Raw genomic sequence first — 25534 nt, 5'->3', positions numbered from 1 at the left:
TGTAAAGGCAGGTGTCCCGATACTTTTGGTAATATAGTATAAATAAATGGTTATAGAGGGAGGGGAGGAGGGACAAAGGAGCTGGGCCAGCACCAGGGTTGCCAACCTGCCGCAGCATTTTTTACTGACAAAACATGGAAGATTTACTGGCAGGCACAATTTTTTAATGGCAACCTGAGAAATTACAGAACTCCTGTTGAAAACTAACACACTGAATATTTGAACAGTATAAACATGATATGGAAACACTGACAATACCTAGAACAATGTCATTTGCTTGATTTACACTTAAAAAGTCACCACAGCATGAAATGATCAGCCCCTGATATTTACTGGCAGTTGTAAAAAAAAAAAAATCACAGATTTTTACAACCTGTCAGTAAATTTACTGGCGGTTGGCAACCCTGGCCAGCACTGGCAGGAATTAGACGCTCTCAGAGAAGGAGAGGGTTATGCCGTTATGCCATGCAATAGTGAGGCTATGATAGAGAATTGTCTCTTCCTGGAGTTGTCAGGTTTCCCAGCAAGCTCAAAGGCACATGGCAAAGAAATAAAAAAAGTCATTTATGGGCGCCTCAGATGACGTCTTGATGACGAAACGCGTAAGACGTGGCCACGTGATACGCATCATACGTTGCTCTTTGTGCTGTGTTGACTTCCGGGTTGGGGCAGGCAGGCGGTGGAACGCACGCTACACCGCGCTGCCTATTTGGCCAGAGGCTTTGTGCCGGTCGGTGGAGCGCTGTCAGCTCCTTTTTAAAGTAGTGTTTTTTAACAATAAAATATACATTTTCGGATTCACACTATGAGGCTCATTTAATTTTGCCACATATGGATGCCTAATGCTGGGGACTAATCAGAGGTGATCGGGACATCAGAGAAGGGAAGGAGGACTGAGGACTGTCACCAAGGATCATCACTGCTGGATTGTGTCTACATGCCTGTTACCCCCTGCAGGGGTTGGGCACTCTGGTGAGTGAGGGCACGAGTGGGGGTGCATTGGAAGACGGGGAGCACTTGCCACATCAAGAATATTGTCATTTTACTGAAGGGACACATCACAGTTTTTTAAAGAATTTTTTTGGGGACACTGTTTCTCATCATCACTTTGTTTATGAACTAAGGAGTTTACACATCAAAGCTGGACACTTTTACTGGAATGGTTTAGATTGGATTTTTCACCACTTGTTTTTTTATCATTGTTTGGATTGTTCACAGATTTTTATTGATGTATTAGAATACATATGTTATAGCACACTGCACTTTATTGTTATATATTGCCGTAAGAGCATTACACATACATATATATAACCTTTTTTCCCACAACTTTTTTACACTTATATTTTATATCATCTTTACACTTATATATTTATGATCATTATCCAGTGCATATATGGTTGAACAGCGCCAATTCCCCCATTATAGAATTATGTCTTATTTATGGGTAAGAAAAACACTGTAGACATACATTTAAAATCCTCAATTATTTTGGGGGGGCTCTTACCTGTATTTTTTTAGGTTGGTGACAGGGTCTCTTTATACCGTATTTTCTTTCTCACCAGTCTATAAGAGGTCCCGAGGTATGACGGGGGTCCTACCACATCTCTGCTTTCTGTAGCTGTGAAATATTGTGGTCTCCTGAAAGTGGGTCTTCATCTACTAAGATGTCCATGTCAGCAAAAATTGCCTGCAAAATTTGGAAACCACAATAGACTGTGTGTATACAGATACCAGAACACATGACCCGTCTACCGCCTATTGTAACAAACCCCCCCCCCACCACCACCCCCCCAGCACAGGGAATTCACAGGCCATTTATGCCGGTTCCTTTTTAGATCATTATCTTCCAGAAACAGTCACAGCAACATGAATCCGATAAACCGACTTCTTCTTCTTCTTCACTGGACACAAGCGTTGTCTATGGGTAAGTGGCTCGCACTGGGCTATACTGGGCTTTACTGGGCTATACTGGGCTTTACTGGGCTATACTGGGCTTTACTGGGCTATACTGGGCTTCACTGGGCTATACTGGGCTGGCTGAGAGAGGTCCAATGAAAAATGATTCTTCAGTTGTGGGTGGTCATTGGAAAATTATTTGCTGCATTTTTAAACCTTTTGATGATAGTGTTTTGGAAATGTTTATACCTAACTTAAATGATTAACGATACAAATATAAGTGATTAAACCTTTGTCTATATAAGAATAAAAACGAACGATAACAGGGAAAAAAAAAGATAAACAATTACATTTATTTACACAGAGAAGAAAGTTAGAATAATTAGAATTTATCATACATCTCCAGTGATGCCACAAGTACAATAGTTATAGTTATTTTGTTTGAATATGAAAAAATGAAAAATTTAATCTAAATTAAAATGAATTAAAAAATTACAATGTATCCTCTAATTTAAAAGAGCTTGTTCACACAGTGAGCGTTATTGTGTGCATACGGTATATATGTGGTGTGAACACGCGCTGCCAGTGTCCGCAATGCACTCTAAAAACGCATTGCTTCCTTTTTTTTTTTTTTACGTAAATATAATTCTATTGACGTGTGCTGTAATGCAATGCAAAAAAATACACTCCCATGTCTACATTTTCCCCAGAACACGTCAACACAATGTTTGTATGTGAATATGGCACATAGATAGCAATAGTATTTACTGTGTCCTTGCTTGCGCCTGCGTTGATCAACATAGCTTGACACACTAGGTATAAATGAGCCCCAAGGTGATCCAGAGAAAGGAAAAGCATTGTCTAATACTCCAATTCCCAATTTTTTGGGGACCCAATTTACTATTACTTTATTTCAATCTAAACCAAATATCTTGTTTTCTTTTTTTTATATTTTATTTTCACTGCTTTTACAATAAAGAAGCTTTTTTTTTTACAGAGATTAAACCCAATTTCCTAGTTGAATTAAATCTAAACCCAAATTTATGTATATACTGTATATATATATATATATATATATATATATATATATATATATATATATATATATATATATATATTATTTTCCGCTGAAGGACTATTTTATATTTTCACTGCTTTCACAGTAAAGAAACCTTTTTTTGATTCTTTACAATGATGAAACCCAATTGGCTATTAGTTGAATTAAATATAAACCAAATTTCATGGTTTCTTTTTTATATTTTATTTACCTCTTTTTTATATATTTTTTTTTCCTCTGGAAGACTATTCTATGTTTTCACTGCTTTTACAGTACAGATTTTTTTTTTTTTTTTTTTTACAGAGGTGAAACCCAATTTCCTAGTTGAATTAAATCTAAACCCAATTTCATGTGTGTGTATATATATATATATATAATGTGAGTACGGAAAGTATTCAGACCCCCTTAAATTTTTCGCTCTTTGTTATATTGCAGCCATTTGCTAAAATCGTTTAAGTTCATTTTTTTCCTCATTAATGTACACACAGCACCCCATATTGACAGAAAAACACAGAATTTTTGATATTTTTGCAGATTTATTAAAAAAAACAAAAACTGAAATATCACATGGTCCTAAGTATTCAGACCCTTTGCTCAGTATTTAGTAGAAGCCCCCTTTTGATCTAATACAGCCATGAGTCTTTTTATGAAAGATGCAACAAGTTTTTCACACCTGGATTTGGGGATCCTCTGCCATTCCTCCTTGCAGATCCTCTCCAGTTCTGTCAGGTTGGATGGTAAACGTTGGTGGAGCCATTTTTAGGTCTCTCCAGAGATGCTCAATTGGGTTTAAGTCAGGGCTCTGGCTGGGCCATTCAAGAACAGTCACAGAGTTGTTGTGAAGCCACTCCTTCGTTATTTTAGCTGTGTGCTTAGGGTCATTGTCTTGTTGGAAGGTAAACCTTCGGCCCAGTCTGAGGTCCTGAGCACTCTGGAGAAGGTTTTCGTCCAGGATATCCCTGTACTTGGCTGCATTCATCTTTTCCTCGATTGCAACCAGTCGTCCTGTCCCTGCAGCTGAAAAACACCCCCACAGCATGATGCTGCCACCACCATGCTTCACTGTTGGGACTGTATTGGACAGGTGATGAGCAGTGCCTGGTTTTCTCCACACATACCGCTTAGAATTAAGGCCAAAAAGTTCTATCTTGGTCTCATCAGACCAGAGAATCTTATTTCTCACCATCTTGGAGTCCTTCAGGTGTTTTTTAGCAAACTCTATGCAGGCTTTCATGTGTCTTGCACAGAGGAGAGGCTTCCGTCGGGTCACTCTGCCATAAAGCCCCGACTGGGGGAGGGCTGCAGTGATGGTTGACTTTCTACAACTTTCTCCCATCTCCCGACTGCATCTCTGGAGCTCAGCCACAGTGATCTTTGGGTTCTTCTTTACCTCTCTCACCAAGGCTCTTCTCCCCCGATAGCTCAGTTTGGCCGGACGGCCAGCTCTAGGAAGGGTTCTGGTTGTCCCAAACGTCTTCCATTTAAGGATTATGGAGGCCACTGTGCTCTTAGGAACCTTAACTGCAGCAGAAATTTTTTGGTAACCTTGGCCAGATCTGTGCCTTGCCACAATTCTGTCTCTGAGCTCCTCAGGTAGTTCCTTTGACCTCATAATTCTCATTTGCTCCGACATGCACTGTGAGCTGTAAGGTCTTATATAGACAGGTGTGTGGCTTTCCTAATCAAGTCCTATCAATATAATCAAACACAGCTGGACTCAAATGAAGGTGTAAAACCATCTCAAGGATGATCAGAAGAAATGGACAGCACCTGAGTTAAATATATGAGTGTCACAGCAAAGGGTCTGAATACTTAGGACCGTGTGATATTTCAGTTTTTCTTTTTTAATAAATCAGCAAAAATGTCAACAATTCTGTGTTTTTCTGTCAATATGGGGTGCTGTGTGTACATTAATGAGGGAAAAAAATTAACTTAAATGATTTTAGCAAATGGCTGCAATATAACAAAGAGTGAAAAATTTAAGAGGGTCTGAATACTTTCCGTCCCCACTGTGTATGTGTGTGTGTATATATATATATATATATATATATATATATATATATATATATATATATATATATATTTTTTTTTTTTTTTTTTTTTTTTTTTTTTTTCATTTTTTTTTTAATGTCATTTTTTTCCCGATTTTTGTTTTTTTTCCGCTGGAAGATTATTTTAAATTTTCACTGCTTTTACAGTAAAGATTTTTTTTTTTTTTACAGAGATTAAACTTTTTTCCTCAGACTAGAGGAAAAAGAGGCATTTGTCTTAAACTGCCTTGTCTACAGGCAAGTAAAGTGCAAGTAAATTCAGTTCCATTCACTTTTATTTACTTTTCTCAGAAACAATGAAGTACTTGTTTGTGTAACTTTGTTTATTTGCACTAACATACAATCTTTCAGGACAAGCTTTCAGAATATGTTCTCTTCTTCAAGGTCCCAGCAGTACTCGTTACTTTTCTGAAATAGCGCTGACAACATATAATAATAATAAAATCCCAATAAAATACATTTTACGTTTTTTGGTTGTAACATGACAAAATGTGGAAAGTTTCAAGGGGTATGAATACTTTTATAAGACACTGTAAATTAACGATTGCAAGGACTTGGAAAACTCCTGTACTTAGCTTTGAAGTGGTTAAAAACCATATGAATGATATTATGGTGAATGAGGAGAAGACCGCTATCATTGTGGACAAACATGCAAAATTTCTTTGGGTCTGGCAACCATGGATTGCATATGGTGCTCCTCTGACACACACCCCGCAGGACTCTTCTCCTTTTATCCCCTCTCTCATTTCTGGCTTTCCCTTTTTCTCCTCATGTCTTTCCCACTTCAGTTTTATTCTATGCATTTATTTCATATGCCGATCGGGCCACCAGGCATTGTCCTGGTTGGGATTGCTATGGTGATATGGTTGTGGCAATAACCATTGTATATGGGATGGTTATGGCAACTTTTGTATTGCTTTTTCACCCACAGTGGGGACGGAAAGTATTCAGACCCCCTTACATTTTTCACTCTTTGTTATATTGCAGCCATTTGCTAAAATCATTTAAGTTCATTTTTTTCCTCATTAACCACTTGACAACTGGGCACTTAAACCCCCCTCGTGACCAGACCAATTTTCAGCTTTCAGCGCTCTCACACTTTGAATGACAATTACTCAGTCATGTAATACTGTACCCAAATGAATTTTTTGTCCTTTTTTTCATACAAATAGAGATTTCTTTTGGTGGTATTTGATCACCTCTGGGTTTTTTATTTTTTGCGCTATAAATGAAAAAAGACCGAAAATTTTGAAAAAAAACGCATTTTTCTTTGTTTTTGTGATAAAATTTTGCAAATTAGTAATTTTTCTTCATAAATTTTGGCCACAATTTATACTGCTACATATCTTTGGTAAAAATAACCCAAATTAGTGGATATTATTTGGTCTTTGTGAAAGTTAGAGAGTCTACAAGTTGTGGTGCAAATCATAAAAAATTGATCACACCTGATGTACTGGTGGCCTATCTCATTTCTTGCCACCCGAACAAGTCAGGAAAGTACAAATACCCCCCAAATGACCCCTTTTTTGAAAGTAGACATTCCAAGGTATTTAGTAAGATGCATGGTGAGGTTTTTGATGTTGTCATTTTTTCCCACAATTCTTTGCAAAATGAATATTTTTTTTTTTTTTTTTTTTTCCCCCCACAAAATTGTCATTGTAATAGTTATTTCTCTCACATGGCATGTATATACCACAAATGACACCCCAAAATACATTCTGCTACTCCTCCTGAGTATTACGATACCACATGTGTGGGACTTTTTCACAGCCTGGCCACATAGAGAGGCCCAACATGCATGGAGCGCCATCACGTGTTCTAGGAGCAAAAATTACACATCTAATTTGTTGACTACCTATTACACTTTTGAAGGCCCTGGAGAACCAGGACAATGACATGTGACACTGACGTGGCACTGATGACAAATGGCACTGATACGTGGCACTGATGTGGCACTGATGACAGATGGCACTGATACGTGGCACTGACACTGATGTGGCACTGATGACAGATGGCACTAATACATGGCACTGATGACAGATGGCACTAATACATGGCACTGATGACAGATGGCACTAATACGTGGCACTTATGACAGATGGCACTAATACATAGCACTGATGACAGATGGCACTAATACATGGCACTGACAGATGGCACTAATACGTGACACTGATGACAGACGGCACTAATATGTGGCACTGATGACACGTGGCGATGATGACAAATGGCACTGATGACAGATGGCACTAATATGTGGCACTGATGAAAGGTGGCACTAATACGTGGCACTGATGACAGATGGCACTAATACGTGGCACTGATGACTGATGGCACTGATACGTGGCACTCATGACACTGATGACAGATGGCACTGATACGTGGCACTGATGACACGTGACACTGATGACAGATGGCACTATGTGGCACAGATGACAGATGGCACTTATACATGGCACTGGGGACAGATGGCAGTGGGGACAGATGGCAGTGGGGACAGATGGCAGGGACATGACAGCAGGGACAGATGGCACTGGGGCAGATGGCACTGGGGCAGATGGCTGGGGCAGATGGCACTGGGGCAGATGGCACTGGGGCAGATGGCACTGGGGCAGATGGCTGGGGCAGATGGCACTGGGGCAGATGGCACTGGGGCAGATGGCACTGGGGCAGATGGCAGGGGCAGATGGCACTGGGGCAGATGGCACTGGGGCAGATGGCAGGGGCAGATGGCTGGGGCAGATGGCAGGGGCAGATGGCAGGGGCAGATGGCTGGGGCAGATGGCTGGGTAGGAGCAGATAACCGTGCTGACACTTTTTTTTTTTTCGTTTTTTTTTTCCCTGTTTACTCACCGCCGCAGCGGTTCCGCTCTCCCTGCTCACACGCTGTCTCTGTGTGAGGAGGGAGAGCCGGCGATGAGAGATGATCTCATATGTTTACATATGAGATCATCTCCCATTGGCAGAGCGATCGCACTGTAAACGGCCGCTGTCATTGGCCGTTTACGGCGATCTGTCACTGGCTGTGTCCGAGGGACACGGCCAGCACAAAACTTCCGCGATGCGCGCCCGCGGGAGCGCGCAACGCGGAAGTAAAAGGGAGGACGTCCAGGGACGCCCTCCCGGCAATTGGAGTCCGCGCTGTAGCCGTCTTTCGGCTATAGCGCGGACGCCTAGTGGTTAATGTACACACAGCACCCCATATTGACAGAAAAAAAAACAGAATTGTTGACATTTTTGCAGATTTATTAAAAAAGAAAAAGTGACATATCACATGGTCCTAAGTAGTCAGACCCTTTGCTGTGACACTTATATATTTAACTCAGGTGCTGTCCATTTCTTCTGATCATCCTTGAGATGGTTCTACACCTTCATTTGAGTCCAGCTGTGTTTGATTATAATGATTGGACTTGATTAGGAAAGCCACACACCTGTCTATATAAGACCTTACAGCTCACAGTGCATGTCAGAGCAAATGAAGATCATGAGGTCAAAGGAACTGCCTGAAGAGCTCAGAGACAGAATTGTGGCAAGGCACAGATCTGGCCAAGGTTACAAAAAAACTTCTGCTGCACTTAAGGCTCCTCAGAGCACAGTGGCCTAAGTATTCAGACCCTGAGCTCCAGAGATGCAGTCGGGAGATGGGAGAAAGTTGTAGAAAGTCAACCATCACTGCAGCCCTCCACCAGTCGGAGCTTTATGGCAGAGTGGCCCGACGGAAGCCTCTCCTCAGTGCAAGACACATGAAAGCTTGCATGGAGTTTGCTAAAAAACACCTGAAGGACTCCAAGATGGTGAGAAATAAGATTCTCTGGTCTGATGAGACCAAGATAGAACTTTTTGGCCTTAATTCTAAGCGGTATGTGTGGAGAAAACCAGACACTGCTCATCAACTGTCCAATATAGTCCCAACAGTGAAGCATGGTGGTGGCAGAATAATGCTGTGGTGGTGTTTTTCAGCTGCAGGGACAGGACGACTGGTTGCAATCAAGGGAAAGATGAATGCGGCCAAGTACAAGGATATCCTGGATGAAAAACTTCTCCAGAGTGCTCAGGACCTCAAACAAGACAATGACCCTAAGCACACAGCTAAAATAACGAAGGAGTGGCTTGACAACAACTCCGTGACTGTTCTTGAATGGCCCAGCCAGAGCCCTGACTTAAACCCAATTGAGCATCTCTGGAGAGACCTAAAAATGGCTGCCCACCAACGTTTACCATCCAACCTGACAGAACTGGAGAGGATCTGCAAGGAGGAATGGCAGAGGATCCCCAAATCCAGGTGTGAAAAACTTGTTGCATTTTTCCCAAAAAGACTCATGGCTGTATTAGATCAAAAGGGGGCTTCTACTAAATACTGAGCAAAGGGTCTGAATACTTAGGACCATGTGATATTTCAGTTTTTCTTTTTTAATAAATCTGCAAAAATGTCAACAATTCTGTGTTTTTCTGTCAATATGGGGTGCTGTGTGTACATTAATGAGGAAAAAAAAATGAACTTAAATGATTTTAGCAAATGACTGCAATATAACAAAGAGTGAAAAAATTAAGGGGGTCTGAATACTTTCCGTCCCGATTGTATGTAAACCTACGGATAATAAGGTCTTATGTCTAGCTACGTTCAGCTGTATGCTTGGATGTATTCATTTTAATCAGGGGCGTAACTACCACCATAGCGACCCATGCGGGCGCTATGGGGCCCGCAGCCGAGTAGGGCCCAGTGAGGATAAGAGCACCTCCGGCACAGTCTCCCAGCCAGGGGAAGAGAGAGGAGAGGAAGAGGCGAGCTGTCCGTATCAGCAGAGAGCTGAATTGCCCGATGTAAGAGCTTTCATTAGAACTTCCAGTGTTCCCGGGGCTCACATCACATAGCTCCACCTTTTGGCCCGGTGCTTTTGATAGACAGAACGCCGATCCAATGCGGGACATGTGACGTCATCAAAGGCGTCGGGCCAAGAGGTGGGGCTATGTGACGATGAGCCCCGGGAAGATGGGAAATTCAAATGAAAGCTATTACAGCGGGCAATCCCGCTCTCTGCTGATCCGGGTGGCTTGCCTCTTCCTCTGCATAAGTGGGGCTGTATGGGGCACAGGCAGACCAGGCTGTATTGGGCACAGGTCACGCTGTATGGGGCACAGGTCACACTGTATGGGGCACAGGTCACGCTGCATTGAGCACAGGTCACGCTGTATGGGGCACAGGTCACGCTGCATTGACACTAGGGCAGCTGGGGGGGGGGGGGGGGGCTGTTTGCAGGGGGTCCCCATACAACATTTTGCTATGGGGCCCTGCTATTTCTAGTTACGCCCCTGATTTTAATGCATTATACAGTGTAATCTGGATTCCCAAGCTGCCTCATCTGGTGACATTTGGATTTTTGTTGATACAAGGTGCCGAGCCGGGAACTTGCTTTAATCCTTTTTTTTTTTTTGTGCTGCTCTTTTTGATTTGTTTTTGGTCAACATGCAATGTAATCTAATTGTTGATCTTATCTGTTGGATTGAATATTAATAAAACCCTTTGTAAAAGAAAATCTACTAGTGTAAGTCGGACGGCTCCATTCTGCACAATGCAAGACATGGCTGGGAGATACGAAGGCAGGAGAGTCTACTACTGCCCCCCCATAGCACAGCGCCCAAGGCGGCTGCCTCTTCTGCCTCGGCCTGGCCTTACCTGAATCCTTGGCAACTCAAATATTGGATTTCCTTTCACATTCAGACCCAGTAACAATGGTCAAGAGGACAAACGGAGAGGGTGAATCTCCCAAGCAGGGAGACAGACAGCAATACAAAGTTGACTGGGGTTATATATGTAACCCTTAACTACTTTCTAAAAAAAAAAAAAATAGAATTTAGATACACTTTAGCTGCCCTCCACACATCATCCAAAGATGCTCCATCCATCAACCGATTCAAAAATAACTTAAGGATACAATTTTTATTTCAAGCCTATGGGATTTGTTATCTATTTCCTTAAAAATGCTGTTTTGACTTTATAGTGTTTTATACAGTTCTTTGTGTCCTAGGAAAGAAAAGTCTGTTAAACAATGTATTCATAGAATAATAATAAGAAGAATTAGAATCAGAATCATTTATCATCATTTTACATTAAAAAGCATAAAATGAAATGAAATGCAGATGCAGCTTCCTTAAAGCGGAGTTCCACCCAAAAATGGAACTTCCGCTTTAAGTACTGGTGACCCCCTGATATGCCACATTTGGCATGTCATTTTTTTTTGGAGGGGGGGGGAGCGGGTACCCAGTTTTGACAGGCACCCAGCTCCCAGCGCCGGAAGAAAGTTCACCTCTCCTCCCCCCTCCATCCCTGCAATCTTCTGGGACATGTCACAGGTCCCAGAAGATTGCCCGGCCATTGACAACGCGCAGAGCGGCTCACGCATTTGGAGTGCTTGCCCGGCTCTGAAGTCACAGCCCGGCGCCCACAGTTACAATGCCAGCGCCGCGGAGAGGAGGGGGAGAGGAGCGAGGCTTCGGGCGGCCGCATCGCTGGACCCTGGGACAGGTGAGTGTCTGTTTATTAAAAGTCAGCAGCTACACTTTTTGTAGCTCCTGACTTTTAAATGGGTGGAACTCCGCTTTAAAATACATCACATACCTCACATGGACATTTATCTTCATAAAAACAACACATACATTGCATTAAAAATACATAATGCATGTTATTATTTTTTAGTACTTTATTAGTAGTAGTGGTAAATTATTATTTTTATTATTATTATTATTAACATTATTATCATTATTATTTATTATATTAATACTATTATTATGATTATTATTATTATTATTATTATTATTATTATTATAATCATTGATAATAATAACAAAATTATTATCATTATTATTATTTATTTTTATTATTATTATTATTTTATTATTATTATTATTATTAGAAATTATTATTATTATTATTATTATTATTATTAGTAGTAGTAGTAGTAGTAGTAGTAGTAGTAGTATATAATTATTTGTATCATTATTAGTAGTAGTAGTATTTTATTAATATTAACAGTATTACTATTAATAGTAGTAGTAGCAGTTTATTATTTATTATCATTTTTATTATCATTATTCTAATTATTATTGTTAGTAGTTGTTATTTGTAATATTATTATTATTATTATTATCAGTAGTAATAGTAGTAGCAGTAGTAGTTTATCATTATTATTATAATTAGTAGTAGTAGTAGCAGGAGTAGTTTATTATTTATTATTATTATTATTATTATTATAATTAGTAGTAGTAGTAGCAGTAGCAGTGTTTTTTTATTAATATTGTAATAAGTAGTAATATTATTATTTCTTTTCTTTCTTTTTCTTTTTACAACATTTTGGTATTGTTAGTTAATCTAGCTATAATTTGCTCTGAGCATTTATTGCTTGCAGAGAATATCACTTTTATGTGTATTATGACTCCCATATATCTTCTTATCTCTCCAGCACTGACCGATCTAGATGTGACTCAGTCTCCCTCGTCGTTGATCGTAGCCCAGGGGGACCAGGCTAAGCTAAGCTGTCTGTTCTCAGCATCTGAGCATCATGTGAAAGGGGCTGTGTCATGGTATAGGACCGCCCCCGAGGAAACCATGAGTTCCCATTATGACGTCCCTCTGAGAGGCCGATTCTCGCTCACCTACCCACGGACCTTCCTGAGCGAGGGAGATGGATCACTGATCATCGGTAATGTCAGCAGGGAAGACGCGGGGATCTACTACTGCAAAGTCCTGATGTGGGAGAAGGAGGAGGAGCAGGGGAATGGCACTCGCCTCATCGTGTACAGTAAGAAAGTCTTCAAGACAATATGGTTTCACATTTGAAGAGGATCCCCAGCCAAAAGTGTGTTTTGTTAGTTGTGGATAGAGTGGGGGAAGGCTTAGAAAATCTGCTGGTCTTTAATCACTTTGAACAAAGAATATATCAACCAGAAGATTTGCAGGTTAAGCCAAATTCTACAAAACATATCCTTTAATTCAGTGTTTAATTTTAGCACTGTCTGTGAGATTGTCCCTTACTTCCTGTGAGGTCACTTGGACAGGAAGTGAGCAGGATGTCTCATAGACTAAGGGGACAATGAAAGACAGATTTTCAGCCAGATTCACTTATTAGAAAGAGTCCAAGATCGATTTAATTTTTGATAAAAAAAAGTCATATAAAAACAGGCAGCGCATTTCAGGGGAGACACCACTCCCCCTTCATTATGACTCAACACATTGCCGCTCAGCTACTGCTGTCAAGTTGTTAATTCATGTGGAGAGTTGAATGTTGGTTATGACTTAGATTTGTGAAGTCGCTGTTTTCTCTTAGTCCATCCCAGTTTTATCCTGTGTTGAGCTCTGATAAAGAAAGGGGGCTGCTGCCCCGAAACACGTTGGTTGTTTCTTTTTATTACTTATTTTTACCAACAATTAAAATGATCTTGGACTCTTTTTGGTGTGGTGCTCCTTTCTGTATTTCTGTGCTTCCCATCTGAGATTTTCTCTCGGTTTCCATTGCGGGCGATAGGGCACGGAAAGGGAGGGACCACAGGGTCAAAGACAGCTATAAAAACTTGATAGATACTTTAACCACTTAAAGCGGAGTTCCACACAAAAATGGAACTTCCGCTTTTCGGAACCCTCCCCCCTCCGGTGTCACATTTGGCACCTTTCAGGGGGGAGGGGGGTGCAGATACCTGTCTAAGACAGGTATTTGCACCCACTTCCGGCATAGACTCCCACGGGAGTCTATGCCTCTTCCTGTCCCCACCGCGCTGTCTCCTGGGAAACACACAGGTCCCAGGAGATAGCGGGGACCAGCTACGACGCGCAGCGCGACTCGCGCATGCGCAGTAGGGAACCGGGAAGTGAAGCCGCAATGCTTCACTTCCTGATTCCCTCACCCAGGATGGCGGCGGCAGCTGCCGAGAGTCGAGCGATTCATCGGCGTCGGCTGCCGACATCGCTGGACCCTGGGACAGGTAAGTGGCCATGTATTAAAAGTCAGCAGCTGCAGTATTTGTAGCTGCTGGCTTTTAATATTTTTTTTTTTGGGTGGACTCCTTCTTGAAGGACCAGGCCTATTTTTCAGATTTTTCGGTGTTTACAAGTTAAGATCATTTTTTTTTTGCTAGAAAATTATGTAGAACCCCCAAACATTATATATATTTTTTCAGACACCCTAGAGAATAAAATGGCGGTCATTGCAATACTTTATGTCACACCGTATTTGCGCAGAGGTCTTATAAGCGCACCTTTTTGGGAAAAAAATACACTTTTTTTACTTAAAAAATAAGACAACAGTAAAGTTAGCCCATTTTTTTAATATAGTAAAAGATAATGTTACGCCAAGTAAATTGATACCCAACATGTCACGCTTCAAAATTTCCCTACAGGAGGTCTAGGGCAAGAATTATTGCTCTTGCTCTAATGATCGTGGTGATACCTCACATGTGTGGTCTGTACACCATTTTCATATGTGGGCACGACTTATGTATGTGTACGAGATCGGCGGGACGGTGTGCATTAATTTTTTTTTTTTATTATTATTTATTTTACATTTTATTTTTTATTTTGACACCGTCCTTTAAAAAAAAAAAAAAAAAAGGGGTCACTTTTATTCCTATTACAAGGAATGTAAAAATCCGTTGAAATAGAGAAAAAAAAGCATGGCAGGACCTATTAAATAGGAGATCATTTGAAAAAAAAACTTTCCCCTTTAAGAGCATTGGGCGGAAGGGACGTTTGACGTCGCTTCCGCCCTCCAATGCTATGGAGTCGAGTGGGGGGCCATCTTTCCCTCACTCGGTATCCAGGCAGCGAGGGGAGAGGAACCGATCGGCTCCCCCGCTACCGACGGCTCCGGTAAGCGGATGGAGGGGGGGGCCCTCTCCCACCACCGATAAAAGTGATATCACGGCGAATCCGCCACTGAGACCACTTTTATCCGAAAGAGGACAGTCCGCCGTTTTTAAAAATACCGGGTAGCTAGCTGCTGCCATAACAACGGTATTTAACATCAAAGTAGTGACGTGTAACGACGGCAGCTGGTGCTTAAATTGTTAATCTTTCCCTACGGGAAAATCCCAGAGTTCTACCTTAATCAGTTCCCGCTCGGCCTATAGCAAAATTACAACCGGGCGGGACTTTCATAGATCCGGGTGGACAGCATGTGAGGGACATAGGCAATGACTAATCAGTAAACCGTCCCGCTGCCAGTATCATGTGATTACTGTGACCAATCACAGCAGATCACATGACAATTGGAAAACAATGGATGGCTTCCTTTCTTGCCATCCATTGTGTTGCGAGCTGTGATTGGTCACAGTGATCACATGGTACAAATAGGGCCAATCACAGCCCATCTGTACAACGTAAATAGCTGTGGCCAATCACAGCTAATCTCAACAAAACAAACTAAACTAATTGAATTTTATTCAGTAAAATGCTTGCTTATACTAATGAAATTCACTGCTATAAGCAATCATAATGAGAAAAAAAATACTGATCACTTCCCAAGAATATTAGTGTTACTATGGTAACATTATATTGCTCAGGTCACAGAGTATTAAAAGGAAATTAAAAAAAAAAAATGTAATAAAAAGAAAAAAAAAATATTATTAGTATTATTATTTTTTTTTGTACTGTCACCAGTCAGTGTCCCTGAATACCACCACCCCAGTTACAGTATAAAATGATGCTGTACTGCACTAGTTGCAGCATGTGAAAATTAATTGTGACTTTTTTTTTTTTAATATCTTAATTTTCCCAAAAAAATATGACAAAAAAATTACAAAAAACTCAAAAAACATGCCATGCCTCCTACTAAATAACTTGGACTGTCTATTTTCCAAAAAGAGGAGGTCATTGGGGGGGGGGTATTTGTCTTGTCCTGGCATTTTAGGACCTCAATATATATATATATATATCATAGTTATATCATAGTTTTATATCATAGTTTGTGGACGGACTGAATAATATACACTGATTTGGGTTATTTTCACCAAAGAAATGTAGCAGAATACATTTATAAAGAATAATTATTTATTTGCAAAATTTTATAGCAGAAATGAAGAAAAAACGCATTTTTCACAATTTTCAGTCTTTTTTTAATTTATTTAGCAAAAAAATAAAAAACCCTCAGCGGTGATTAAATACCATCTAAAGAAAGCTCTATTTGTGTGCAATGTTGCAGTCATATGGGTACAGTGTTGCATGACCGCGCAATTGTCATTCAAAGGGCGACAGCGCTGAAAGCTGAAAATTGGGTACTGGGCAGGAAGGGAGTAAAAGTGCCCGGTATTGAAGCGGTTAAATCCATAGCCATATCCGGATATAAGTTCTTCATAAGCCTCTATTCACAAAGCTAACACTGCTCTAGAATATGATTCTCTTTTCCCAAAAAGTGACGGTTATTTTTCAGCCGAGTCCAATGGGATCTGAGATTTTTAGTCATGTGGCTGGAATAAAGATCTTCATCTTGGTGTGTTAGATTTGAGAATTGAGCCTATAATGCCCTGTGTGGCACTTTCACCCCCCCTCCCCCCCAAATATTAGCAATCTCCAAGGCATTAATAAAATAAACAATAAGTAGTAAGTAGAGACAGGACTGACTCCTTTTTACGGCCGGAAATGACTCCAGAACTTTTATTGGTTTAGATAACACAGAGAGCTGATCGTTTTATTTCAACCAACAACAATTACGGTCGGGAAGATTAAATTAATAGCGAGCGTTACATTTTCTCAGCCAACGAGGCAGAACTGTAATAATACCAGAATTATTATTGTTTTTTTTTTTTTTTTATTCTAAATATTGTTATATTTTTTAATGTTACTATGATTTTAATTTTTTTTATTTATTTGCATTGCCTATTCTACATTGTTTTACGAGTATATAAAATAAATCCATAATAAAAACACACTTCTGCTTGATAGTAGAACAGTGCGGACTGCATTACTGCACAGCATGACAGGTCCTCTTAGCTCAGCGCCAGTCATTGAGGTTATATAGAGGGATGGTGGGAGGCCAATATCAAAATGGATTTAGGTACTTATGCTAGCCGCAGGTAAAAATTATTATTATCCAAAGGAACTATTACTGTAGTTTAAAATATGACATTGGTTTCTATAGTAAGCAGCCATAGCCCAAGTTGAGAAGCCTGCCCACTGCCAGCATGCTGCAGAGAGGGACCCTTGCTCTATGTGGGGAAGCAGCGGTCTCTCTGCAGAGCGCTCTACATTTTGGATTGTTTTTCAGGTTTGCAGGAGAGCATTTGATAGGCGTTGGGGAGGCGTAGTATTGTCTCCTCACCATCTGCTTTAACCCCTTGATTGCCGCACTAGCGCCCCGCAACCACAGGGTTACAAGCATTCTCCTGGAACGGATTATGCTTATAATACCCTCCTGATTCCGTGGAAGGGCCCTATGCAGTAATCCTTTTGATTGACCGAACCCTGGGCATTTTGATTTAAGCCATCCGTGCCCTTATTAATAGCATTATTGTTGTTCCACTGTGGGTGCGGAGCGTGCCATTCACCCTCCGGTCCCCCCTCCGGGGGGGGGGTAGTTCATGTGTGATCCCTTGTAAGGCATGTCGGCCTGACACCCGCTCTCCGGGGAACCGGCCTATCACTGGGGAGGCCAAGGACACAGGAGGGGCTATACTCTTTTATCATGTCCATTCAGAGCCATCGAGAACTTTTTGACTGCTGTTAACCATCCTCTGAAGAAGACCCAGTTAGGGTCGAAACGCGTCAAGATTTTAGTATCTTTGATCTTGTTGTCTTGGATATATTGTATTGTACACTGTTCCCGATCATGGGCATTGTCTGTTTTTTATCCTATGTTGTACTCCAGTTCATGTCTTGACTTGTAATGTCAGAACTTACCCGTTTTATATAATTTTTGTACCAATAAAGCTATTTTTGAATACTCATTCACCTCAATATTATTGGCTGCATTAAAGCCCCGTTACGGGGTTTTCGTGTTTTCCTATGCTCGTAATCCAAGGTTCCACTGTAATACATAAAAGTGGGGGAGGAGGGCACTAAATGTAGGGGGGATGCTGTATCTGACCATGCTTCATGTTACATGGTCTAACCCTTTAAACTGAAAGTTTAGTTGGGCTTTAAAGGGCTACACACCAAAATTAGAGTTCAGCTGCAGGACTCTCGCTGACATTGCACAAGAGGTTCCAGAACACCTTTGGGAACACCTAAACTATTGCTATTATTTTTTAACAGCTCGTCCATCGCAGCCAGAAATTTACCTAAAGGTGACAACAAATAGCGAGGAAGGGACGACCCTGACCTGCAGGACTTCTGGATTCTACCCCAGTGACATCACCATGAGCTGGAACAGCACCGATCTCTCCCTTCCAGAAATGGGGCCCCTACGGATATGGAAGTCCCAGCAAGGCGTTGCTCAGGCTGACCTCCCTCTCGTCCTCCCAGCAGGATTCCAACTGCAGCGGCTGGAGATACGCTGCATGGTCCACCACTTTTCTCTTGCAGAGCCGCTCTACGCCAGCTACTCCCATGGTAAGTGCTGCATTCATAGACTGGGATGAAAAAAAAAAGTGATTTTTACCAACATTTAGTTTCTTTATCTGTAAAATTACCAATTTGGTCTTTCATCGAAGTCCATCAAAATGTTTCTTTTGGGGGCATGTGTCACATTAAACCCACACTTAGGGGGTAACATGAAACGGCATCACATTCCAGGACCCTACATACCAACCCGGGGATGCGATGCAAAGGAGGCAGAATCCCAATGCATTTCACCCGTATGAATTTTGCTAAATCTAGAGACTGTGTATATGCATTATACCTATCTATTCAGCAGGTGGCACTGTAGTATAATAGTGTGTTATCTATAGTAAGGCAGAGGAAGTACCATCCTTGTGTTATATGCACTTGTTTGTGTTCTCTTCCTGTTCCATGATGATAAAAGGCATGTACTGTATTTCTCCATGAAAAAAAAAAAGCTAATTGCTGAAACAAGAAACTTCCAGCTCATAATTGTTCAATAACCTGCTAATAATAACCCCTGTCAGGATTTTTTTGCTATCTGTGTCCCATTGGGGAGATTTTCCTTCACTTCCTGTCCCATAGCCAAACAGGAAATCCCTCCAAAGTAACGTTGTCCTAGTGTCTCCATTGGAACATTTCCCCTTTATTCCTGTTCTCTAGACAACCCAAGATTTGGGATTTTCTTTCACATTTGGTGAAAATAGAGAGGGTGAATCTCCCTTACAGGGGCACTGACAGCAATTAAAACCCGACAGGGGATCTAATCCCTCTCCACTCTATCCAAAAAAAATAAAAAAAATTTGCCTTTAGTCATGCACATTTTTTTTTATTTTTATTATTATTGTTGGAACATTTATTTATTTTTTTTTAAAAAGGTGGTCTATCTCTTTTTAAAGTTCACAATTCAGAGGCAAAATTAGTTTGGACCATTCATAAGATGGCAGCAAATCAATAGAGGAAGATGCAACTGATGTAGCTTCCTTGCACCCTTATTGCAAAAATAAATAAATAAATAAATAAATAAAAACATAAAAAAATAAAAGAAGGAAATGCACCAAAAAAAAAAAAAAAAATCATATGGCTTTGTTTTTTTTAGTAGCTAGAAGAGGCTGGAAGAGTTCAGCAACACTGAAAGGCAAAAAAGAACAAAAAGAAAAATTAGTATTTTATTTAAGAAAAAAAAATTAAATTGTTTTTAATACACCATGCTTTCCATGATAGAATAAATTCTGAAAAGTTGCTATGGGTTTGTGTATATATAAATATATTCTAATTATAAGTACGTATATACAAATAAATGGATATATTTACATATTTAAAGTGTGTATATATATATATATATATATATATATATATATATATATATATATATATGTATATATATATATATATATATATATAATTATTTATTTAAAGTATATATATATTTAAAATACATAGCATGTATAAGTACTTTCCTTTGCATTTGGAAAATTTTGCGTTTAGTTATGCACATATTTTTTTTTTTTTTATTGTTGGAACATTTATTTATTTATTTATTTTTTAAAAAGGTGGACTATATCTTTAAATTTCACAATTCATAGGCAAAATTAGTTTGAGCCGTTCATGAGATGGCAGCAGATCATTAGAGGAAGGTGCAACTGATGTAGCTTGAAGGCATATTCCATCTTCTCTATAAAATTTATAAATGCACCCTCATTGCAATAAATAAATAAATAGAAAATACTGTAAATAAAAAATAAAAAAGGAAATACACCAAAAAAAAAAATAAAATCATATGGCTTTGTTTTTTTAAGTAGTTAGAAGAGTCTGGAAGAGTTCAGCAACACTGAGAGGCAAAAAAGAACAAAAAGAAAAATAAGTATTTTATTTAAAAATAAAAATGTAAATGTTTTTTAGTACACCGTGCTTTCGATGATAGAATAAATTCTGAAAAGTTGCTATAGGTTTGTGTATATATAAATATATTCAAATTATAGGTACATATATACAAATAAACAGATATATTTAAAGTATATATAGCACTTATAAGTACTTTCCTTTGCATTTGGAATCGTTTGTTCCTTGCACTGTTTTATTGAATAAGCCCTATATCGTGCGCTATGGACATGCTATCTCTCTCTGCTGGTCTTATACGGGGAATTAATGCTCCCATCCCTCCCGCGATGACGCTGAATAGAACCCACTTTTCGACTCAGCCTAAACACCTGCCTGAAGAACCATTCAGGATCTGCCTCTAGATGGCAGCAGATCAGTACACGAATGTGCACAGTCAATCAATACACGTAGTACTGTTCTTTAGTAGTATAATAATAATAAAAATGCCATAAATCTATCCCCTATTTTGTAGATGCGATAACCAATCAATATACGCTTATTGCGATTTTTTTTTTTTACCAAAAATATGTCAAAGAATACATATCGGCCTAAACTCTTGAAGACATTTTTTTTTTGGATAATTATTACAGCAAAAATTTAAAAATATTGTTTTTTTTTTTCAAAATTGTCATTTTTTTTTTGTTTATAGTGCAAAAAAAAAAAAAAGGTGATCAAATACCACCAAACGAAAGCTCTATTTGTGGGGAAAAAAAGGACATCGATTTTGTTTGGGTGCAACGTCGCACGACCGCGCAATTGTCAGTTAAAGCGACGCAGTGCCGTATCACAAAAAATGGCCCGGTCATTAGGGGGGCAAATCCTTCCGGTCCTTAAGTGGTTGACCCCTTTATGAGAGCTTATAAGCGCGGTAGGGTGCGTGGACCTTAATGCCCATCCACCCGATATATAGTGAGGGGAAAAAAATATTTGATCCCCTTGCTGTATTTGTACGTTTGCCCACTGACCAAAGAAATGATCAGTCTATCATTTTAATGGTCGGTTTATTTTAACAGTGGGAGACAGAATAACAACAAAAATATCCAGAAAAACGCATTTCCAAAAAAGTTATAAGTTGATTTGCATTTTAATGAGTGAAATAAGTATTTGATCCCCTATCAATCAGCAATATTTTCTAGCTCCCAGGTGTCTTCTACACAGAAAACAAGCTGAGATTAGGAGCACTCTCTTAAAGGTGTTGTTGATTGGGAGTCATTAATAGGGGCCCCCGATGACATCAGCAGTCACGATAAAAATCGCTGATCGCCGCCGTTACTGGTAAAAAAAAAAAAAAAAATATTAATAAAAATGCCATAAAATGCCATAAAACTATCCCCTATTTTGTAGATGCTATAACTTTTGCGCAAACCAATCAATAAATGCTTATTGCGATTTTTTTTTTTTTACCAAAAATATGTAGAAGAATAAATATCGGCCTAAACTTAGGAAAAAAAATGTTTTTTTATATATTTTTTGGGGATATTTATTATAGCAAAAAGGAAAAAATAATGCGTTTTTTTTTTCAAAATTGTCGCTCTTTTTTTGTTTATAGCGCAAAAAATAAAAACCGCAGAGGTGATCAAATACCACCAAAAGAAAGCTCTATTTGTGGGGAAAAAAGGACGTCGATTTTGTTTGGGAGCCACGTCGCACGACCGTGCAATTGTCAGTTAAAGGGACACAGTGCCGAATCGCAAAAAGTGCTCTGGTCTTTGGCCAGCCGAATGGTCCGGGGCTGAAGTGGTTAACCACTTGCCGACCGCCCGCTGCCGTTATACGTCGGCACTTTGAAGAGGGATATCGTTGTTATGGCAGCAGATAGCTGCCATAACCCCGGTATCCTCTTCTTCAGCGGGCGGTCCGCTACAAGATAAAAGTGGTCTCAGTGGTGGGTTCACAGCAAGGTCACTTTTATCGGGGGGGGCAAGGGAGAGGGGCCCCCCTCCCGACGTGCATTTCGGTCGTCTCCGCCGCTTACTGGAGCCGCCGGTAGCGGCGGAGACGATCGGGTCCTGTCGCATCCACAGCCTGGAGCCAAGTGAGGGAAAGATGGCCCCCCCACTCGGCTCCATAGCATTGGATGGTGGAAGCGACGTCATAGTGACGGGGATATTGTGTTTTTTTTTTAATGGCTTTTTTTTTATATATTGCATTTTAGTGTAAATATGAGATCTGAGGTCTTTTTGACCTTGGATCTTACATTTAAGAGGCCCTGTCATGCTTTTTTTCTATTACAAGGGATGTTTACATGCCTTGTATTAGGAATAAAAGTGACCCAAACATTTTTTTTTTAAAAGGACAGTGTAAAAATAAAAAGTTAAATAAATAAGAAAAAAAAAAAAAGTAAAGTGCCACGTCTTGCCGAGCTCGTGCGCAGAAGCAAACGCATATGTAAGTCGCGCCCGCATATGAAAACAGAGTTCAAACCACACATGTGAGGTATCACCGCGATCGTTAGATCGAGAGCAATAATTCTAGCCCTGGACCTCCTCTGTAACTCAAAACTACTAACCTGTAGAATTTTTTTAAACGTGGCCTATGGAGATTTTTAAGGGTAAATTTTGTCGCCATTCCACGAGCGGGCGCAATTTTGAAGTGTGACATGTTGGGTATCAATTTACTCGGCGTAACATCATCTTTCACAATATAAAAATTGGGCTAACTTTACTGTTGTCGTATTTTTTTAATTAAAAAAAGTGTATTTTTTCCAAAAAAAGTGGGCTTGTAAGGCTCGATTCACATCTATGCATGTTGCTTTTGAGCGTTTTTGGAGTTTTTTTGTCATGCTTGCCATGTTTTTGAGCAGCGTTTTTGTAGCGTTTTTACAGCGTTTTTGCCGCGTTTTGCGTTTTTTTGTTTTTTTTTTACAGTTTTTTTTAGACTGTATACAGTTAACAAAAAAACCCCCTGCCAAAAACGCAAAACGCTGCAAAAACGCTGTACTTGCGTTTTTGATGCTGGTCCATTGAATTCTATTACATGCAAAACGCTGCATTTTACATGAAAAAAAGTCCCTGACCCTTTCCAAAAATGCAGAGGTACAAAAAGGCAGTGATGTGAACATGTTCCATAGGAACCCATGTTAAAAATTCCCATGCATTTCTGCAAAATGCATCAAAAAACGCGCTAGTGTGAATGGAGCCTAAGACCGCTGCGCAAATACAGTGTGACATAAAGTATTGCAACGACCACCATTTTATTTCTCTAGGGTGTTAGGAAAAAATAATAATATAATGTTTGGGGGTTCTAAGTAATTTTCTAGGAAAAAAAAATGATTTTAACTTGTAAACACCGAGTCTGAAAAATAGGCGCGGTCCTTAAGTGGTTAAAGTGCCGGCTCCCACCGATGTAAAGGAGTTATTCCTCCCTGTAGACATTCCTACCTTATATTGGATGCTCTGTATTCGAGGATCACATCTGTTTTTAAATTTTACTTTCAGATATTCCAAAAGCCGTGGCGTACCAGCTTGTAGAATACCTAAATATCCTTAAATTAAGCCTTGTCTTTGGCCTTACAATTGCCGTACCTCTCACAGGTAGGTCCAACCGGATCATTTATTGCTTTATTGCAGGTTTCCATTATAGTAGAACTCCACTTTTACATTTTTTTTTTACACTTTTTTTTTTCATTTAACTTTATTGCTATCACAAGGAGACTAACACGCCTCCCCTTGTGATAGCTTTGAGCAGGTGGCAGGTCATCTCTATGGAGACATCAGGGGGCCCCCAGTCTCTCCCTGCCCTCTAAAATGGCCAACCAAGCACAGGTTGTGTTTGGTTAGCTGCTTCCCTGGCTGTGACAGCCAGAGAAGCAGCTTAAAGCGGAACTTCAGTCATTTTTTCATCTTTCCATCTATTAAATCTTCTGCTCTGTTTGCTTTAACATTGGATAGTAAAACATTTTTTTTTTTCGCCAATAAATACCTTATACAGCCCACTTCCTGTTTCTTGCCTGGTCATTAGCCTAGGCCAGTGATGGAGAACCTTGGCACCCCAGATGTTTTGGAACTATATTTCCCATGATGCTCATGCACTGTGCAGTGTAGGTGAGCATCATGGGAAATGTAGTTCCAAAGCATCAGGGGTGCCAAGGTTCACCATTACTGGCCTAGGCTTATGACATCATGCACAGCTCTCTCTCTCACTCTGGTGAGCGTTTGCCAGGAAGGGTGGGGGGATGAGTCATAAGAGGGCCAATGAGAGCTGCTGAGCTGGAGGTGTGCCGCTGTGTGTCTGTGTAAATCCAGGAAGTGAACAGGCAGCAGCTTCAGCTGCCCACACTTAAAATGGTTGCAGCCAGACTCAGTGGATGGAGATTTCTGCAGCATATTTGGCAAATACAGAATCACAGTACAGTGGAACCTTGGTTTACGAGTAAAGCGTTTTAAAGTAAAAGCGTTAAAGCAAAGCGTTTTGAAAGACGAGCAACTTTTTTTTTCAAATTCTGACTCGGTTTGCAAGTGTTGTCTCGCAAAACGAGTAGAATTCAAGCTAATGGGGTGTGCAATACCTCATTTGGCCAGAGGTGCGAGGGCGCCCGTGACACTTGGAGCGGTTTGGAAATACTTGGAAACACTCGGAAATACACAGAAACACTTGGAAATACTCCGTTCCAGAGTGTTTCCGAGCCTTTCCGAGGCTTTCAGAGTTCAGCCGAGCTGTTCCTGAGTATTTCTGAGGCTCTCCAGCGCCCCCCCCACCTCTGGCCACATGCGGTATTGCATGCAACAGAAGTCAACGCCGAACAAATTATCTTCGTTTCCATTGACTTCTATGGGAAAACTCGCTTTGATTTGGGAGTGCTTTGGATTACAAGCATTCTCCTGGAACGGATTATGCTCGTAATCCAAGGCTCCACTGTATATATAAAATAATATGCAAAGTGGTTGGAGGGAAGCTTCAGAATGGCAAATATGTTTTTATTACAAATTATGTGAGCAGACCGCAGTTCCTCTTTAATTTGTCACAGAGGAGATCAGGGAATGGAGGTTCCTTCATCTCCTCTGTGTGAAGCTGTCCTTGCTGCTTACCATGGTGCTGGGCTCCTCAGAGGAACCTGAAAGCCCAGAACCTCAGCTAACTTAACAATACTTTGTTATATTATTGTCTATTAATCTTTGTTTTGTTTTTTGT

General features: G+C 40.2%; 1 protein-coding gene across 1 annotated transcript; it reads left to right on the top strand.

The window, feature by feature from the left end:
• The first annotated feature begins 1866 nt into the window (after positions 1-1866).
• Positions 1867-25486, top strand: LOC141109812 (natural cytotoxicity triggering receptor 3-like). Its single transcript, XM_073601079.1, has 5 exons — positions 1867-1924; positions 12462-12800; positions 18239-18535; positions 23842-23937; positions 25371-25486. Exons 1-5 carry the CDS (start codon positions 1867-1869, stop codon positions 25484-25486), a joined length of 906 nt encoding a protein of 301 aa, XP_073457180.1.
• The last annotated feature ends 48 nt before the right edge of the window (positions 25487-25534 follow it).

Source organism: Aquarana catesbeiana, linkage group LG10 (genome assembly GCF_042186555.1).
Source record: "Aquarana catesbeiana isolate 2022-GZ linkage group LG10, ASM4218655v1, whole genome shotgun sequence".
NCBI classification, from domain to species: Eukaryota; Metazoa; Chordata; class Amphibia; order Anura; family Ranidae; genus Aquarana; species Aquarana catesbeiana.
The sequence above is the reverse complement of the archived record's forward strand: the minus strand, read 5'-3'. Positions and strand labels throughout refer to the sequence as shown.

What these genes read in the sequence shown, in the direction of transcription:
- LOC141109812 (XM_073601079.1), top strand. Translation starts at nt 1,867, where the DNA reads ATGAATCCGATAAACCGACTTCTTCTTCTTCTTCACTGGACACAAGCG. An exon ending in CACTCGCCTCATCGTGTACA is followed by an intron (nt 12,801 to 18,238) that starts GTAAGAAAGTCT and finishes ATTTTTTAACAG; the next exon opens with CTCGTCCATCGCAGCCAGAA. An exon ending in CTACGCCAGCTACTCCCATG is followed by an intron (nt 18,536 to 23,841) that starts GTAAGTGCTGCA and finishes TTTTACTTTCAG; the next exon opens with ATATTCCAAAAGCCGTGGCG.